This window comes from Oncorhynchus clarkii, chromosome 18 (assembly GCF_045791955.1).
Source record: "Oncorhynchus clarkii lewisi isolate Uvic-CL-2024 chromosome 18, UVic_Ocla_1.0, whole genome shotgun sequence".
In the NCBI taxonomy this organism is placed as follows: Eukaryota; Metazoa; Chordata; class Actinopteri; order Salmoniformes; family Salmonidae; genus Oncorhynchus; species Oncorhynchus clarkii.
Window position 1 is genome coordinate 61,981,156 of NC_092164.1, and position 20,896 is coordinate 62,002,051.

General features: G+C 43.4%; 1 protein-coding gene across 1 annotated transcript in view; it reads right to left on the reverse strand.

Moving 5' to 3' along the window:
- The window catches only part of LOC139373820 (CUB and sushi domain-containing protein 3-like), a 740,037-nt gene that overhangs the window by 502,716 nt on the left and 216,425 nt on the right, over positions 1–20,896 (reverse strand). Inside the window, exon 4 of the mRNA XM_071114860.1 lies at positions 20,625–20,819. Within this exon, the coding sequence (XP_070970961.1) occupies positions 20,625–20,819 (195 nt within the window). The remainder of the gene's footprint in view (positions 1–20,624; positions 20,820–20,896) is intronic.

A 20,896-nucleotide genomic window follows, 5' to 3' on the forward strand; every position in this document is an offset into this window, starting at 1 on the left:
AACACTAACCATTTAGAACTCTCAGTAGCAACATGTAGCAGCAACATTAACCATTTATAACCCTCAGTAGCAACATGTAGCAGCATAAACAATAACCATTTAGAACCCTCAGTACCCTCAGTAGCAACATCCAGCAGCAACACTAAACATTTATAACCCTCAGTAGCAACATGTAGCAACATGTAGCAGCAGCAACACTGTATATACTGCACTCAATACCATCTACTGTATCTTGCCTATGCCGCTCTGTACCATCACTCATTCATATATCTTTATGTACATATTATTTATCCCCTTACACTTGTGTCTATAAGGTAGTAGTTTTGGAATTGTTAGCTAGATTACTTGTTGGTTATTACTGCATTGTCGGAACTAGAAGCACAAGCATTTCGCTACACTTGCATTAACATCTGCTAACCATGTGTATGTGACAAATACAATTTGATTTGATTTAACCATTTAGAACCCTCAGTAGCAACATGTAGCAGCAACACTAACCATTTATAACTCTCAGTAGCAACATGTAGCAGCAACACTAACCATTTAGAACCCTCAGTAGCAACATGTAGCAGCAACACTAACCATTTAGAACTCTCAGTAGCAACATGTAGCAGCAACACTAACCATTTATAACCCTCAGTAGCAACATGTAGCAGCAGAAACAATAACCATTTAGAACTCTCAGTAGCAACATGTAGCAGCAACACTAACCATTTAGAACCCTCAGTAGCAACATGTAGCAGCAGCAACATTAACCATTTAGAACTCTCAGTAGCAACATGTAGCAGCAGCAACATTAACCATTTAGAACCCTCAGTAGCAACATGTAGCAGCAACACTAACCATTTAGAACCCTCAGTAGCAACATGTAGCAGCAACACTAAACATGTATAACCCTAAGTAGCAACATGTAGCAGCAACATTAACCATTTAGAACCCTCAGTAGCAACATGTAGCAGCAGAAACATTAACCATTTAGAACTCTCAGTAGCAACATGTAGCAGCAACATTAACCATTTAGAACCCTCAGTAGCAACATGTAGCAGCAGAAACATTAACCATTTAGAACTCTCATTAGCAACATGTAGCAGCAGAAACATTAACCATTTAGAACTCTCAGTAGCAACATGTAGCAGCAACACTAACCATTTAGAACTCTCAGTAGCAACATGTAGCAGCAACACTAACCATTTATAACCCTCAGTAGCAACATGTAGCAGCAACACTAACCATTTAGAACTCTCAGTAGCAACATGTAGCAGCAACACTAAACATGTATAACCCTCAGTAGCAACATGTAGCAGCAACACTAACCATTTAGAACTCTCAGTAGCAACATGTAGCAGCAACATTAACCATTTATAACCCTCAGTAGCAACATGTAGTAGCAGAAACAATAACCATTTAGAACCCTCAGTACCCTCAGTAGCAACATCCAGCAGCAACACTAAACATTTATAACCCTCAGTAGCAACATGTAGCAACATGTAGCAGCAGCAACACTGTATATACTGCACTCAATACCATCTACTGTATCTTGCCTATGCCGCTCTGTACCATCACTCATTCATATATCTTTATGTACATATTCTTTATCCCCTTACACTTGTGTCTATAAGGTAGTAGTTTTGGAATTGTTAGCTAGATTACTTGTTGGTTATTACTGCATTGTCGGAACTAGAAGCACAAGCATTTCCCTACACTTGCATTAACATCTGCTAACCATGTGTATGTGACAAATAAAATTTGATTTGATTTAACCATTTAGAACCCTCAGTAGCAACATGTAGCAGCAACACTAACCATTTATAACTCTCAGTAGCAACATGTAGCAGCAACACTAACCATTTAGAATCCTCAGTAGCAACATGTAGCAGCAAGAGCAACATTAACCAGTGACAACGACAATCAAAATAAAAAGAATCAGAGCACAGTTGAAACAGTAGATCCATTACACAAAATCTGAATTTCCAATGAGGATTTAACCCAGTGTTTTTACCCAAAAGCCTTAGACTTCTCTGTTTCCATCTACCGGGCCCTGCTCTAACTTAGGACCAAGGCAAGGCCCTGGGTACTTTTACACTAGCATTTACATAACAATGGCTGACTGCGGACTTTAACACCGTCTCCCAGATCAACAGGCTTCATGATGCAGAGGTTATTGATTCTGCTCGCCACAAGTTTTTAGTGTCACACTCCTGATGGAAACACAATAACACTAAAGCTAACATTAATATAAAACACTGACAGCCCACTGGTTTAACCAATCATGCAGAACTCATTACATCATATATATTCATTCAATGCTTCTGGCTTCACTGCCAGCCATCAAGATGCAACACTATGACTAAATGATTGGTATAATAATCTACAACACTATAAACACTGTAAATTATTTGCGTTGTAATCTGGAGGTAATGCATGCTTCGGATTGGAAGGTGCCTTATGTTACGAGGAAGTAGAACAGATGGATGTCTTTCTTTGGCCCAAGAGCTTTAGAGTAAACCAGATCATCTACAACACCAGGGTATACTATAAAATCATCTTTGTAACTGAAGGGAACCGGAAGGTGACCTCTCTCGTTACTTTGCTACAATGACCTGTAGAGTACAGTGGTTCTTCCTTTAAAAGTTGCGGCGTACTGCAGCGCAGATTGCGGGGTGCGGCAGAATGTTGTGGCACGTTATTAAAGTGTCAGCCATTGTTGCCAGAACGAACCAATTTACCACCATCTACCACAATCTGCCACCATCTACCACAATATGCCACAATCTGCCACCATCTACCACAATCTGTCACAATCTGCCACCATCTACCACAAACGGTCACGGCTCAACACGTTTAAAGGAAGAACCATGGTATAAATCAGCAAGGGAGAGTGGGAGTATTAACCCCAGAATCCTGGCCAAAGTCCCACCCTGGCGTGCTCACGTAGGGCGGCGCACAATTGACCCAGCATTGTCTGGGCTTGGCCGGGGTAGGCCGTCATTGTAAATAAGAATTTGTTCTTAAACTGACTTGCCTAGTTAAATAAAGGTTAAATTAAAAATAAATAAGCACCCATTCCCAATCCCTTCTCTGAATAATTGGCTCAACAGATCCCTGTCTGGGCTCTCTTTGCTGGTGTGTGCTGAATACTCTGTCCTAAATGTCTGACATTCATCACCCAGGTCAATGTTATAGTCATGTCGCCGTTGAATAAAGGGCTGAGTTATGTCCCCTGTCCCCTGTCCCCTGTCCCCTCCGACCCCAAAACACGGTTAAATCGCCTGGAGATCTTTCAAAGGCACCTGATACATCAAAGTCATTATTGAAATCATGATTTAATCTAAGTTAATGGACCTGAGATAGTGATCTAACGATCACGATTACCTCCTTACAAGAGCGTGAGTGATGATGACCGATTCTTTTCTCTCAAGGGTGGGGTGTTTGTTCTTTACCTGCTTCCCAAATTACACTCTATTCCCTATACAATTTGTATGTTTGGGTTGGGAATGTTAAGCTTGCTTGTTGTAGTACAGTACTGTACCCTGTCCATGTGTGTGTGTCTCTCTCTATGTATATATCTGTGTGTTGTCCCCCTCTCATCCATTTCTCACCTTTTCCTGGATCCATTGCCGCCTCCTTCCAGTGTCTGTAGGGAGGGCAGAGAAGTCTAACTCAGCTGCTATCTACTTGGCCCTCTCCAGCCCCCGGGCATGGCTTGACAAGGGCAACCATCTCAACACCCACAGCCGCTCCTCTACTGCAGACTCCTCCTGCCTCTCTCCTAGACCAGCACACCCAGAGACCACTACCACCACCTCACATGGCTCTGGTCAAAAGTAGAGCATTACATAGTCTCCCGAGTGGTGCACCGAGTGGTGCAGCAGGCTTCATTACAGACCCTGGTTCAATCCTGGGTTGAATCACAACCGGCCGTGATTGGGAGTCCAATAGGGCGGCGCACAATTGACCCAGCATCGCCAGGGTAGGCCGTCAATGTAAATAAGAATTGGTTTATAACTGACTTGCCTAGTTAAATAAAGGTTCAATAAAATAAACAGGGAATATTTGAGAAACAGCCTTTGTGTTGAGGCTGGTGGAGGTGAATGCCTGCCAACACGCCCAAATGCCAGTCCAGTCCAAGGGCTCTATATTACTATGGGTGAAAAGTACTGACTGGAACCTATTCTAAGTTACTATTTACTGTTCATAGTCCAGTATCCTTTGGCCTGTGATTTTCAGCCCAACCACTAGATAAGTAATACAATAGAAAAATATATTTAGTTAAGAAAACAACACCACTAGAAAGTAATATGATTTAGGACACCTTGTATCTCTTGACACCGTATTGTCTTAAAACATACTGTAGAGCTCAGTGAGTTAGTGAATAACAGCTACATGTAGTTGGGAAGAGGTAGTACTGCATGACCCATATTCACAACAGACCTGTTTTGCTAATTCTATCTTATTGTCATAGCATGCGCCGAGTGCCATTCCCTGTTCTAAGAAAGCTACTTACAAAGCTGCTGGGTTCGATAGAGTACTATGTCCATATGGAGAAATGACTTAATGTGTCCAGAGGGAAGACCAGAGACATTAAACACAACAATGTAGTGTATTAGCTATGCCAAGGAAATGTTAGAACCCAGGCAGTATTAGAACATGAGAGAGAGTGTGAGTGTGAGTGTGTGAGTGTGTGTGTGTGTGTGTGTGTGTGTGTGTGTGTGTGTGTGTGTGTGTGTGTGTGTGTGTGTGTGTGTGTGTGTGTGTGGAATTGGGAATCAAGGGGAAGGCATTACCCCAAAAAAAGACTTTAATCAAACCAAAAATCCTAACACATCCCAAATCCTATTTTCTCTAGAGTATGTGACATCAGGCATTGTTTCTGCTCTATGGATATATGTGGGCCTGATACCGTTTCTACTTCACATGTCAGGGTTCCATTACTGTTTCTGAGCAATGACCCAATGACAATGGAAGACATTTGATCACCTAAACGGTCACATTTAGATTGTATGAAATGCATAAATTTTCCTCTTGATAAATATAAGTCATCAACTAGAAGCCTGCATTACCCATAATTCATACCCTATGACAATTATTCAGTAGCACATCAATACTCGAGACAGATTCAGCCAACCCAGCCTTAATCCATGCTTCTTCAGCTGTGTTGGGTTGCCTGCGTGGTGCTCAGCATGTACTGTATGGCTGGAGTAGTGTGGTTGTCAGCTCCCATTTTAAACTGGCCCGCTAACAGCTATGGGATTTATATTGTTAAGCAGGTGGTCCCTGGGCTGTCAGGGCCTCAGAGCTAAGAGACAGGGGAGAGAGCGAAAGAAGTCATGTGACTATTTAAGTCCAAATGTCAGCTGCTTTCAGCTCCTTGAAAAAAGCCTTAAATGGAGCCATCAAAATGAAAGACCCACTAGCAGCATCTAAGCTTGTCTTTCGGGCTCGCGTCAAATTATTACATTTTTATTACACATCAAGAAATTCCGTCTGATTGAGAGAGAGCTGTTTTTAGACAGTAAACTTATTTTATCTAACCACAACCTTTGAAAGAAACAGCTGAAACGTTCAGAGTTGATTCTAGGGATTTGCATCCTGTGCTGTAAAAAGTGGGATGGCACTGTCGTTCATCTGATGTGCTTTTTCTCATTGATATGATTCAAAAGTACGTTTTGGTTCGTTCAACCTATTCTATTGAATTGTCTCAAATCAAATAACAAATTTGACAGATCAATATGATTTTTTTAATTGTATGAAAGCTTGTAAATTGCTTTCAACACCTAATGTGCATTCGCATTGCAAAGCGCTCGGTGCAAAGTAGCGGTGGCAACCAATCAGAAGAGTTGGAGTCATGGCCTAGTGTGGGCGTGTCTTTCAATTAGTTATTTTTGGCTACCAATAAGAGTCAATATAATTTCAGGATTTTTTTTTTTTTTTAATGATTACCCTGCCAGCACTGAAACTTAAATGATATCTGCATAAATACTGTAATACTAAAGAGCCTGGAAAGGTTTCCATTGATGAGCTCACGGGGTGGCAGGGTAGCCTAGTGGTTAGAGTGTTGGACTAGTAACTGGAAGGTTGCAAGTTCAAACCCCCGAGCTGACAAGGTACAAATCTGTCGTTCTGCCCTGAACAGACAGTTAATCCACTGTTCCTAGGCCGTCATTGAAAATAAGAATTTGTTCTTAACTGACTTGCCTAGTTAAAATAAAATCACCATTTGGTTACAATTGTAACAAGTTAACATCTTATGTGCATTATGTTATGGAACTAACTTAATATTTGGATTAACAGGAAATTGATTATATTTCTTTCCAATTAATTCCAAAGTAAAAAATCTACCACATGAAAAAATGGGCTCTATACCGTATATATGAATATATATATATATATATATATATATATATATATATATATATATATATATATATATATAGTTAGTAGTTATGTTTTTTATTAGGTTTAACCAAAGAAAGGAAAAGGTTGAAACTTGAAATATAGATTAATCAAATATAACATTTGACTTTGAATCCTATATTTGTTTTCAACAAATGTACAAAAAAAATTACATTGAGAAAACCATTTACTTGTAAACAGTTGATAATTTTTTTAGGTTGATCGAAAATACTTTTACAAACAATGCAGAAGTAGTCAACAGCTGAACCAAGACAAGAGAAGACAGGGTGAACATCATGGTTGTGAAACCAATCAAAGTACGATCCAGAAAGACTGCAATCTGGTTCATTCAAATCAGCCTGTAATTGTCAAAAAATATTTCCAATGGTGCTCATTTCACAGATTTTTTTCTTCTCTCACTTAGCCACTCTCCCAAAGCTGTTATATAATCTCTGAAAGCTGTGAATATATCATGTAACTGCAATGTACCGTTAAAACCTGGTTACTCAGAAATATTGAACATCTGTTCTGATACACAGGGCACCATGAAGAATAGCTTTGATGCCAGTTTTATGTAATGCATATTTATAGCCAAAATGTTACTGGGCCTTACAGAACCTGCCTCTACATCTGTAGCAAAGCAGTGCTTGGTGCTGGTTACTAACACTGTGATTAAGGATGGAGAAGCCCCCTGTTCACCTCTAGTGGCTGGTTACTAACACTGTGATTAAGGATGGAGAAGCCCCCTGTTCACCTCTAGGGGCTGGTTACTAACACTGTGATTAAGGATGGAGAAGCCCCCTGTTCACCTCTAGTGGCTGGTTACTAACACTGTGATTAAGGATGGAGAAGCCCCCTGTTCACCTCTAGTGGCTGGTTACTAACACTGTGATTAAGGATGGAGAAGCCCCCTGTTCACCTCTAGGGGCTGGTTACTAACACTGTGATTAAGGATGGAGAAGCCCCTGTTCACCTCTAGGGGCTGGTTAATAACACTGTGATTAAGGATGGAGAAGCCCCCTGTTCACCTCTAGCGGCTGGTTAATAACACTGTGATTAAGGCTGGAGAAGCCCCTGTTCACCTCTAGGGGCTGGTTAATAACACTGTGATTAAGGATGGAGAAGCCCCCTGTTCACCTCTAGCGGCTGGTTAATAACACTGTGATTAAGGCTGGAGAAGCCCCCTGTTCACCTCTAGTGGCTGGTTACTAACACTGTGATTAAGGATGGAGAAGCCCCCTGTTCACCTCTAGTGGCTGGTTACTAACACTGTGATTAAGGATGGAGAAGCCCACTGTTCACCTCTAGGGGCTGGTTAATAACACTGTGATTAAGGATGGAGAAGCCCCCTGTTCACCTCTAGGGGCTGGTTACTAACACTGTGATTAAGGATGGAGAAGCCCCCTGTTCACCTCTAGTGGATGGTTACTAACACTGTGATTAAGGATGGAGAAGCCCCCTGTTCACCTCTAGTGGCTGGTTACTAACACTGTGATTAAGGATGGAGAAGCCCACTGTTCACCTCTAGCGGCTGGTTAATAACACTGTGATTAAGGATGGAGAAGCCCCCTGTTCACTGCTAATAGGATTCATTGCTGTTTGCATCAGTCCAGTTTCCTGTCTTGGTTTCAGTAACCTCTAAAACATCCTGAAAGCCTGGCTGGAAGGTGTCCAGATACACATGTTACTTTTCTTCCCCTGTTCCCTAAAAAGAAACATCGATTTTGTAGTTGTATATGTAGTAGTTTCTGTTTTTGTCCAGAAGATGTTAAAGGCTGACTTTATAGGATATGGGATTCTAGGCGCAAGGTATGGTTAGCTGGATGACAAGAGTTGACGGTAATGCCCGTTAATACCGTTGGAGGATGTTGTCACCCCAGCACAGCAGAATTGGAATAGCAGAGCTGAGCTGAGTAAAGTGCCTGCCTCTTTGGGGCTCCCGGTACACCTGTACAGCAGCGCTGTCATGACGATTTCACGGATTCACACCAAGCTTCACCAACTCTCTCTGCCGCAGGCTCCAGCTCCCTTAAACCAAGCAAATCCAAGCTTTACTGACTGAAAGCTCCAATAAAAAACTAGTAATAGAAAAATATATATTTTTTTCCAGTTTTCCAATAGCGTTTGAGGAGGTTAGAGTGGCGGTGGATTTTTGTTACAGTATATCTAGAGTCATTCATTATTGTTATTGTTTGCATTACAACTTGGGAATAACAACTTCCTAAACATAAGTAGTTAGTGTATGTTAATAATGTGGGGGTGGGGGGATTAACAAGTGCTGTGTGACCATTGTGTTTAGGCTACTCTATATCCAGGATCAATGCTGAGGATACCGATACCTCTACTTCTGACTCAATGATAGAGAGCCTATTTAACACAAAGGACACAACACAAGGGACACAACACAAGGGACACAACACAGGGGACACAACACAAGGGACACAACACAAGGGACACAACACAAGGAACCCAACACAAGGAACCCAACACAAGGGACACAACACAAGGGACACAACACAAGGGACACAACACAAGGGACACAACACAAGGGACACAACACAAGGGACACAACACAAGGGACCCAACACAAGGGACACAACACAAGGGACACAACACAAGGGACACAACACAAGGGACACAACACAAGGGACCCAACACAAGGGACACAACACAAGGGACACAACACAAGGGACACAACACAAGGGACCCTACACAAGGGACCTTACACAAGTAACACAACACAAGGCATCCAACACAAGGGACCCAACACAAGGGACACAACACAAGGGACACAACAAGACATGGATTAGATGGAGTATTCATCCATTTGAACCGTTAGTATGTCTGGCATCACCACAGGATGTCATCATCACTGTCATGTTTTCCAACTGTCCAACTATGGAGATCAAATCCACTGTGTGCCACCAACCATCCACTCTTCATGCTGTTCTTTAGAGCTGAAGACATTTATCTAGATTTGAAGTGAAATAAATGTGACTACCATGCCTGGATTAATTAAGTGCCAGATTGCATAATGCATATGGTAGAGAGAATTTGACTTTAATTTGCACTTTCCTATGTTTTCCATAATTATCAAGATGCTTTCTTGTCCATGAATTGAAGTTGAATTCATAATGGCCCAATGATCTCTGGTTTAGAGTAATGCAGAGACACTGCTTGGTAAGCTTGAAGTTGAATTTATAATGGCTCAATGATCCCTGGTTTAGAGTAATGCAGAGACACTGCTTGGTAAGCTTATCACATTGTTTAATAGTTACTGTTTTTTTTACTCTTCAGTAAAATGCTTTCTCTGTTCTCCCTTAATCAACACTGGGATTTATTTTGAATGTCTTTTTTTCCCCCACATAGAGTGATATTTCAAATCTATATTAGAGAGAGAGAGATCAGGCCTGGCAGATTGAAGTCACACTCCTCCAAAGTGAGCTTGGCAGCACACACCCATGAAGATTCCAAATAAGCACATGCATACTATGGATGAGTTTCCACAGACAGCCCATTTCTGATCATTTGCCCAATTACTGGCAAAAGAGCTTTTTTACCCCTTCAAACATTCAACCTCCAGCTGCGTACCCCTTCTAGCACCAGGGTTAGAGCACTCTCAAATGTTGTTTTTTGCCATCATTGTAAGCCTGCCACACACACACACTATACATTTATTAAACATAAGAATGAGTGTGAGTTTTTGTCACAACCAGGCTTGTGAGAAGTGACAAAGAGCTCTTATAGGACCAGGGCACAACAATAATATAATAATAATCAATGATTATGCTCTTTATTTAACCATCTTACCTATAAAACTGTATTTGTTCATTGAAAATAGTGAATAACTCACCACAGGTTAATGAGAAGGGTGTGCTTGAAAGGATGCATATAACTCTGCAATGTTGGGTTGTATTGGAGAGAGTCTCAGTCTTAAATCATTTTCCACACAGTCTGTGCCTGTATTTAGTTTTCATGCTAGTGAGGGCCGAGAATCCACTCTCACATAGGTACGTGGTTGCAAAGGGCATCAGTGTCTTAACAGCGGGATTTGCCAAGGCAGGATACTCTGAGCGCAGACTAATACAGAAATCTGACAGTGACTTCTGATTAAATAAATTTTCACAGAACTGCTTGTTGCAATTTCAATGAGGCTCTCTTGTTCAGATATCGGTAAGTGGACTGGAGGCAGAGCATGAAACTTGTCATCATGCAAGCGGTCAGACAAGTGAAAATCATGGTCAGTAAAGAAAACGTTTAGCTCGTCTCTCAATTTAAAAAAACATGCCAATACTTTGCCCCTTGACAACCAACTTCTGTATGTTGTAAAAGCGTTACATGGTCGCTGCCCATATCCTTGCATAGTGCAGAAAATACACAAGAGTTCAGGGGCCTTGCTATAACACATTTTACCATTTTCACTGTAGTGTCCAAAACGTCTTTCAAGCTGTCAGGCATTCCCTTGGCAGGAAGAGCCTCTCGGTGGATGCTGCAGTGTACCCAAGTGGCATCGGGAGAAACTGCTTGCACACGCGTTACCATTCCACTATGTGTCCCTGTCATGGCTTTTGCACCATCAGTACAGATACCAACATGAGCAGCAGCTACGTTTGGCTACATACGTGGAATTCCCGCGAGAGAGTAACGGTTAATGTGATTGGATGTTAATTATTTGACGGTTTGGCGGTTTAATTCGATTTTTTGTCAGTGAAATGAGGCTCCTCAGGCGAGAAAAACACCTCACCCAAATGTATAGCCCAGTTGGAAAATATAAATGGACTGTTTGCAAATGTGAATCAAATTTCATTTGGCTTACCCCCGACGGCATTGTAGGTAGCCCAGTTTGGGAGTACCTGCAGTAGTAGATCAGACCACTGCTAAACATAAATATCTACTGACCGTTTCTGTAGTTGCATTGGCAAATATTCATAATTAGTCAGGAGGTTTTAAATAGACCTGTTTTATTGTAATTGGTCAATGGGCACTGATTGGACTTGTGTGCTGGTATTTATAAAAATATTTGTCATAGCGATCACACTAAATGGCATATCAATAATATAATGTTGTATGTATTTCATTAAAATACATTTGTTTTGAGCTTTTCAAATCAAATCAAATGACATTTTGTTGGTCACGTACTGTACACATGTTTAGCAGATGTTATTGCGGATGTGGTGAAATGCTTGTGCTTCTAGTTCAGAAAGTGCAGCAATATCTAACAAGTAATATCTAACAATTTCACGACAAATACCTAATAAACACAAATCTAAGTAAAGGAATGTAATTAAGAATATATACATATTATATGGACAAGCAAACAGCAAGCTGTGAGTGCATTCATTAAACTGTACTGTAACATTTTAACATTGCTCTGACAAGTATATATGACTAAATATGTACTGTTCCTTAATTACAGTTTTATAGACGGAAGCGAAAACACTAAATTGTTCTGTAAAGCATTAAGGGTGCTCCCAAAAGAGGAAATGTGCATTTATATGGCAAATATGATGTTAATGCACACACACACACACACACACTAACACATACTGCATGCCCGTAACAGTGACACTTCCGTCCCTCTCCTCACCCCTACCTGGGCTCGAACCAAGGGCACTCTGAACACATCAACAACAGTCCCCTTCGAAGAATCGTTACCTATCGCTCCGTAAAAGCAGCTACTTCAAGGTCTCAGAGTGAGTGATATCACCGATTGAAATGCTGCTAGCGTGCACCACTAACTAGCCAGCCATTTCACACCGGTTACACACACACACACACACACACACACACACACACACACACACACACACACACACACACACACACACACACACACACACACACACACACACACACACACACACAGTAGCAAATCTAATTTGGAGTTTTGTCAGTCTACATAATGCTTTTCTCCTCTCAAACATTCATGCAAAGCAAATGCCTCTCTCATAATGTCCAGGGAATAGGTAGTTGGCTTCAAATCACTAAAATAGCCTCTCATTTCTATTGGGGGTTGAAGAATGTCTGCAAAAAAATCCATTTGTACCGATGACAGGGCCTTGGCAGGCTGCAGATCAGCCACTGAGATTCTCATCACATTAGCCCTCAGCGAGCAGCTCCCTGGTCCACTAATATATATAGAGAACAGGCTCCCTGGTCCGACCAATCTGATTCCACGCTTCAAGACTGCTTCGAACACATGGGTTGGGATATGTTCCGCATTGCGTCCAACAACAACATTGACGAATACGGTGATTCGGTGAGCGAGATCATTAGAAAGTGCATCGGCGATGTCGTACCCACAGCAACTATTAAAACATTCCCAAACCAGAAAACGTGGATTGATGGCAGCATTCGCACGAAACTGAAAGCGCGAACCACTGCTTTTAACCAGGGCAAGGTGACCGGAAACATGACCGAATACAAACAGTGTAGCTATTCCCTCCGCAAGGCAATCAAACAAGCTAAGTGTCAGTATAGAGACAAAGTAGAGTTGCAATTAAACGGCTCAGACACAAGAGGTATGTGGCAGGGTCTACAGTCAATCATGGAATCTAAAAAGAAAACTAGCCCCGTCGCGGACCAGGATGTCTTGCTCTCAGACAGACTAAATAACTTCTTTGCTTGCTTTGAGGACAATACAGTGCCACCGACACAGCCCGCTACCAAAACCTGTGGACTGTCCTTCACTGCAGCCGACGTGAGTAAAACATTTAAACGTGTTAACCCTCGCAAGGCTGCAGGCCCAGACGGCATCCCCAGCCGCGTTCTCAGAGCATGCGCAGACCAGCTGGCTGGTGTGTTTACGGACATATTCAATCAATCCTTATCCCAGTCTGCTGTCCCGACATGCTTCAAGAGGGCCACCATTGTTCCCGTTCCCAAGAAAGCTAAGGTAACTGAGCTAAACTACTACCGCCCCGTAGCACTCACTTCCGTCATCATGAAGTGCTTTGAGAGACTAGTCAAGGACCATGTCACCTCCACCCTACCTGACACCCTAGACCCACTCCAATTTGCCTACCGCCCCAATAGGTCCACAGACGACACAATCGCAACCGCACTGCACACTGCCCTAACCCATCTGGACAAGAGGAATACCTATGTGAGAATGCTGTTCATCGACCACAGCTCAGCATTTAACACCATAGTACCCTCCAAACTCGTCGTCAAGCTCGAGACCCTGGGTCTCGACCCCGCCCTGTGCAACTGGGTAGTGGACTTCCTGACGGGCCGCTCCCAGGTGGTGAGGGTAGGTAACAACATCTCCACCCCGCTGATCCTCAACACTGGGGCCCACAAGGATGCGTTCTGAGCCCTCTCCTGCACTCCTTGTTCACCCACGACTGTGTGGCCATGCACGCCTCCAACTCAATCATCAAGTTTGCGGACGACACTACAGTGGTAGGTTTGATTACCAACAACGACGAGACGGCCCACATGGAGGAGGTGAGGGCCCTCGGAGTGTGGTGTCAGGAAAATAACCTCACACTCAACGTCAACAAAACAAAGTAGATGATCGTGGACTTCAGGAAACAGCAGAGGGAGCACCCCCCTATCCACATCGACAGGACAGTAGTGGAGAGGGTAGAAAGTTTTAAGTTCCTCGGCATACACATCACGGACAAACTGAATTGGTCCAACCACACAGAACGCATTGTGAAGAAGGTGCAGCAGCGCCTCTTCAACCTCAGGAGGTTGAAGAAATTCGGCTTGTCACCAAAAGCACTCACAAACATTTACAGACGCACAATCGAGAGCATCCTGTCGGGCTTTATCACCGCCTTGTACAGCAAATACTCCGCCCACAACCGTAAGGCTCTCCAGAGGGTAGTGAGGTCTGAACCACTCATCACCGGGGGCAAACTACCTGCCCTCCAGGTCACCTACAACACCCGATGTTGCAGGAAGGCCATAAAGATTATCAAGGACAACAACCACCCGAGCCACTGCCTGTTCACCCCGCTATCATCCAGAAGGCGAGGTCAGTACAGGTGCATCAAAGCAGGGACCGAGACAGAAAAACAGCTTCTATCTCAAGGCCATCAGACTGTTAAACAGCCACCACTGCTGTGAACATACTGACTCAACTCCAGCCACATTAATAATGAAAATTGATGTAAAAAATGTATCACTAGCCACTTTAAACAATGCCACTTAATATATATTTTACATAGCCTACATTACTTATCTCATATGTATATAGTGTACTCTCTATACCATCTACTGCATCTTGCCATCTTTATGTAATACATGAATCACTAGCCACTTTAAACTATGCCACTTTTATGTTTACATACCCTACATTACTCATTTCATATGTATATACTGTACTCGATACCATCTACTGCATCTTGCCTATGCCATTCTGTACCATCACTCATTCATATATCTTAATGTACATATTCTTTATCCCTTTACACTTGTGTGTATAAGGTAGTAGTTGTGGAATTGTTAGGTTAGATTAGTAGTTGGTTATGACTGCATTGTCGGAACTAGAAGCACAAGCATTTCACTACACTCGCATTAACATCTTCTAACCATGTGTATGTGACAAATAAAATTTGATTTGATTTAATATATATAGAGAACAGGCTCCCTGGTCCACTAATATATATATAGAGAACAAGCTCCCTGGTCCACTAATATATATATAGAGAACAGGCTCCCTGGGCCATTAATATATAGAGAGAACAGGCTCCCTGGTCCACTAATATATATAGAGAACAGGCTCCCTGGGCCATTAATATATATAGAGACGAGGCTCCCTGGTCCGCTAATTTATATAGAGAACAGGCTTCCTGGTCCACTAATATATATAGAGAACAGGCTCCCTGGGCCATTAATATATATAGAGAACAGGCTCCCTGGTCCGCTAATTTATATAGAGAACAGGCTCCCTAGTCCGCTAATTTATATAGAGAACAGGCTCCCTGGTCCACTAATATATATAGAGAAACAGGCTTCCTGGGCCATTAATATATATAGAGAACAGGCTCCCTGGGCCATTAATATATATAGAGAACAGGCTCCCTGGTCCGCTAATTTATATAGAGAACAGGCTCCATGGTCCACTAATATATATAGAGAACAGGCTCCCTGGGCCATTAATATATATAGAGAACAGGCTCCCTGGTCCACTAATATATATAGAGAACAGGCTCCCTGGGCCATTAATATATATAGAGAACAGGCTCCCTGGTCCGCTAATTTATATAGAGAACAGGCTCCCTGGTCCACTAATATATATAGAGAACAGGCTGCTGACCGTCCCTCTGCATTTCCTCCCTCTGCTGAGAAAAGGGGACAGTCTTCCAGATGGCTAAACTCAAGTCCCACTGCATTATTTCTGCCTTATGTACCAATTCATGTTACTCCTGTGACCAGCGAAAGTGATAAGACACAAGCTGCTGATAATAACAACACAAGCTTATCCGAACAATTTGCTATTCTCACTCATTGCAGCTGTAATGTTGGTTGCAGCATGTGGAAATAGGAAGAACGCACATTTTATGGCTTGTAAAGGTGTTGCAACAAAAGCGTGGAGAGTGCTGAATATCAACTTAAACATGAACTTACACATAAAACAGCAGCTCTTTGCTGTATTCGTTGTCTCACTCTAGTCATGGTTTTAAAAGGTTTGAAATCTCACAGTATTAACTTCCCTGTTCATTAAAAAAAAGTGGCTTGTTTTTACAGTCCACAACTCGAGGAAACTGTGCAGACAAGGTGATCTGAGATATCAGGCAGTGTTCACCTTCAGACACATAAAATGTTACCCTGAATGATTCAGTTGCCCGACGATGATGGAACCGATGGCCTTATATTAAAGATGTGGTGGCCATTTTGAGTTCTTCTCCCATTTTCAACAGGAAATAATTGTTGATTAAATTGTAGATGTAAAGATCAGAGATCTGGGATAATTCATTGCTGGCTGAACATCTTACTAACAGAATCTAGGTTACGGTCGTTCACTGGTGTGTCACAACAATCTCCTGAACACGTACGTGATTTGTGATTGACGCTTGATTTCTGTCACAACTTTCCACTGAACAAACGTCACATAGTACTTATTCATTACCAGAAGTCACCCTGATACATGGTAGAGAGATTAAAATGACCAAAGAGTAGACTACAACCAAAGTCAAGAGGACAATATGAACATGAATGTGCTGTACAGTATATGTTAAACACCCTTAAATAGACTGTACAAACACTGTACTGCACCTTGAATAGTTCTGTACACACACTGCACTCTGTACTGCACCTTGAATAGTTCTGTACACACACTGCACTCTGTACTGCACCTTGAATAGTTCTGTACACACACTGCACTCTGTACTGCACCTTGAATAGTTCTGTACACACACTGCACTCTGTACTGCACCTTGAATAGTTCTGAACACACACACTGCACTCTGTACTGCACCTTGAATAGTTCTGTACACACACTGCACTCTGTACTGCACCTTGAATAGTTCTGTACACACACTGCACTCTGTGCTGCACCTTGAATAGTTCTGTACACACACTGCACTCTGTGCTGCACCTTGAATAGTTCTGTACACACACTGTACTCTGTACTGCAAGGCCAACACATGTTGAATGTCAAAGCAGAGGTGTCTAATGCTTCTGAACTTCTAGTCCCTCTATCTCTTCTGACCTTTCAGGCTTTGCAACTCCAACCGTTTTCTGTTCCATTTCACCTTTAAAGAAAACAAACATGTTCAATTATAGATCACTTAATGATTTAGTTTAATATGCAGGCTGGCATCCCATTGCCGAAGGGGGGAGTAAGACTCCTACTTGTTTTTACCCCATTGAATGGGGCTCTGGTAATTCGATCCAGTCTCGTGTTCATCAGACAGAAGGAAACGTTGCTCTCGTCTTAGACTGATTATTAAGGACATAGCGTGCGGAGGCACACGGTGTCTACGGAGAGGCTTTTATTTGAAAACGGTCATGGATAATGCACATTATAATTGGCCCCAACACGGAACAATACATCTGAGTGTGTTCAAAGCGAAGGGAGCCAATCACACGATTCATCCTCTATGCTGATGGTGTGTGTGTGTGTGTGTGTGTGTGTGTGTGTGTGTGTGTGTGTGTGTGTGTGTGTGTGTGTGTGTTGCTCTATGCTGATGGTGTGTGTGTGTGTTGCTCTATGCTGATGGTGTGTGTGTGTTGCTCTATGCTGATGGTGTGTGTGTGTGTGTGTGTGTGTGTGTGTGTGTGTGTGTGTGTGTGTGTGTGTGTGTGTGTGTTGCTCTATGCTGATTGTGTGTGTGTGTGTGTGTGTGTGTGTGTCCTCTATGCTGATGGTGTGTGTGTGTTCCTCTATGCTGATGGTGTGTGTGTGTGTGTGTGTGTGTGTGTGTGTGTGTGTGTGTGTGTATGTTCCTCTATGCTGATGGTGTGTGTGTGTTGCTCTATGCTGATGGTGTGTGTTCCTCTATGCTGATGGTGTGTGTTCCTCTATGCTGATGGTGTGTGTTCCTCTATGCTGATGGTCTGTGTTGCTCTATGCTGATGGTGTGTGTGTTGCTCTATGCTGATGGTGTGTGTGTGTGTTGCTCTATGCTGATGGTGTGTGTGTGTGTGTGTGTGTGTGTGTGTGTGTATGTTCCTCTATGCTAATGGTGTGTGTGTGTTGCTCTATGCTGATGGTGTGTATTCCTCTATGCTGATGGTGTGTGTGTGTGTGTGTTGCTCTATGCTGATGGTGTGTGTTCCTCTCTGCTGATGGTGTGTGTTCCTCTATGCTGATGGTGTGTGTTCCTCTATGCTGATGGTGTGTGTTCCTCTATGCTGATGGTCTGTGTTCCTCCATGCTGATGGTGTGTGTTCCTCTATGCTGATGGTGTGTGTGTTCCTCTATGCTGATGGTGTGTGTGTTCCTCTATGTCGATGGTGTGTGTCCCTCTATGCCGATGGTGTGTGTTCCTCTATGCTGATGGTGTGTGTTCCTCTATGCTGATGGTGTGTGTGTTCCTCTATGCTGATGGTGTGTGTGTTCCTCTATGCTGATGGTGTGTGTGTTCCTCTATGCTGATGGTGTGTGTGTGTTGTTCTATGCTGATGGTGTGTGTGTGTGTGTGTTCCTCTATACTGATGGTGTGTGTGTGTTCCTCTATACTGATGGTGTGTGTGTGTGTTCCTCTATGCTGATGGTGTGTGTGTGTGTGTGTTCCTCTATGCTGATGGTGTGTGTGTGTGTGTGTTCTTCTATGCTGATGGTGTGTGTGTGTGTGTTCCTCTATGCTGATGGTGTGTGTGTGTGTGTTCCTCTATGCTGATGGTGTGTGTGTGTGTGTGTGTGTGTGTGTGTGTGTGTGTGTGTGTGTGTGTTTGTGTGTGTGTGTGTTGCTCTATGCTGATTGTGTGTGTGTGTGTGTGTGTTCCTCTATGCTGATGGTGTGTGTGTGTTCCTCTATGCTGATGGTGTGTGTGTGTGTGTTCCTCTATGCTGACGGTGTGTGTGTGTGTGTTCATCTATGCTGATGGTGTGTGTGTGTGTGTTCCTCTATGCTGATGGTGTGTTTGTGTGTGTGTTCCTCTATGCTGATGGTGTGTGTGTGTGTGTTCCTCTATGCTGATGGTGTGTGTGTGTGTTCCTCTATGCTGATGGTGTGTGTGTGTGTGTGTGTGTGTGTGTGTGTGTGTGTGTGTGTGTGTTGCTCTATGCTGATTGTGTGTGTTGCTCTATGCTGATGGTGTGTGTTCCTCTATTTAGATAGTGTGTGTTCCTCTATGCTGATGGTGTGTGTGTTCCTCTATGCTGATGGTGTGTGTGTTCCTCCATGCTGATGGTGTGTGTGTTCCTCCATGCTGAGTGTGTGTGTTCCTCTATGCTGATGGTGTGTGTGTTCCTCTATGCTGATGGTGTGTGTTGCTCTATGCTGATGGTGTGTGTGTTCCTCTATGCTGATGGTGTGTTTGTGTGTGTGTGTGTGTTGCTCTATGCTGATGGTGTGTGTGTTCCTCCATGCTGATGGTGTGTGTGTGTTCCTCTATGCTGATGGTGTGTGTTCCTCTATGCTGATGGTGTGTGTGTTCCTCTATGCTGATGGTGTGTGTTCCTCTATGCTGATGGTGTATTTTTCCTCTATGCTGATGGTGTGTGTGTTCCTCTATGCTGATGGTGTGTGTGTTCCTCCATGCTGATGATGTGTGTGTTCCTCCATGCTGATGGTGTGTGTGTTGCTCTATGCTGATGGTGTGTGTTCCTCTATGCTGACGGTGTGTGTGTGTGTGTGTGTGTGTGTGTTCCTCTATGCTGATGGTGTGTGTTCCTCTATGCTGATGGTGTGTGTGTTCCTCTATGCTGATGGTGTGTTTGTTCCTCCATGCTGATGGTGTGTATGTTCCTCCATGCTGATGGTGTGTGTGTTCCTCTATGCTGATGGTGTGTGTTCCTCTATGCTGATGGTGTGTGTTCCTCTATGCTGATGGTGTGTTCCTCTATGCTGATGGTGTGACGCAAAACCCTGGCGTACAACACCATCATACACCTGTACTTTATGTACTCATGTACTCTCTCTCTCTCTCTGTCCTCTGTCCTCTCACCTCTATCTCTATCTCTGTCCTCTGTCCTCTCACCTCTATCTCTCTCTCTCTCCTCTGTCCTCTCACCTCTCTCTCTCTCCTCTGTTCTCTCACCTCTCCTCTGTCCTCTGTCCTCTCTCTCTCTCTCTCTCTCCTCTCACCTCTGTCCTCAGTCTCTCCTCTGTCTCTCCTCTGTCCTCTCTCTCTCCTCTCTCTCTGTCCTCTGTCTCCTCTGTCCTCTCACCTCTCCTCTCTCCTTCCACTGTCCTCTCTCTCTCTCTCTCTCTCTCTCTCTCTCTCTCTCTCTCTCTCTCTCTCTCTCTCTCTCTCTCTCTCCCCCCTCTGTCCTCTGTCCTCTGTACTTTCTCTCCTATGTCCTCTCTCTCCTCTGTCCTCTGTTCTCTGTCTCCTCTGTTCTCTGTCTCCTCTGTCCTCTGTCCTCTGTCCTATGTCCTCTCTCCTCTGTCCTCTCTCTCTCACTGTCTCTCTCACACACACACACACACACACACATATATATACACCCACATACAGTTTCACAGATGAACACAAAACTCAAACACATTCGGACAAATCTTTCACACCTCTGCCATACACACACCATACCATCTCCACAGACACACTACCAGCATGCAGCTGTCACCAACACCGTGTCACACACACAGTGCCAGGGCATGGACACTCACCTCTGCAGATGGGCACAGGGAAGTCCCACACGGCGCCTTTCTCCGCGTTGGTGACACAGGTTAGCTGTGGGTGCCCGTCCAGGACGTACCCGGTCACACAGCTGTAGCGAATCTGGTCTCCCACGTTAAAGCGTGTCCCTACCAGGATGCCTTTGGGCGGAACCCCAGGGTTTCCACAGGCACTGATCTGCAGTTCTGACGGGGAGAACAGGGAAGAAAGAGACAGACGTTACACTTTGTTACAACATCTAAGACAGAGAATAGGGAAGAAA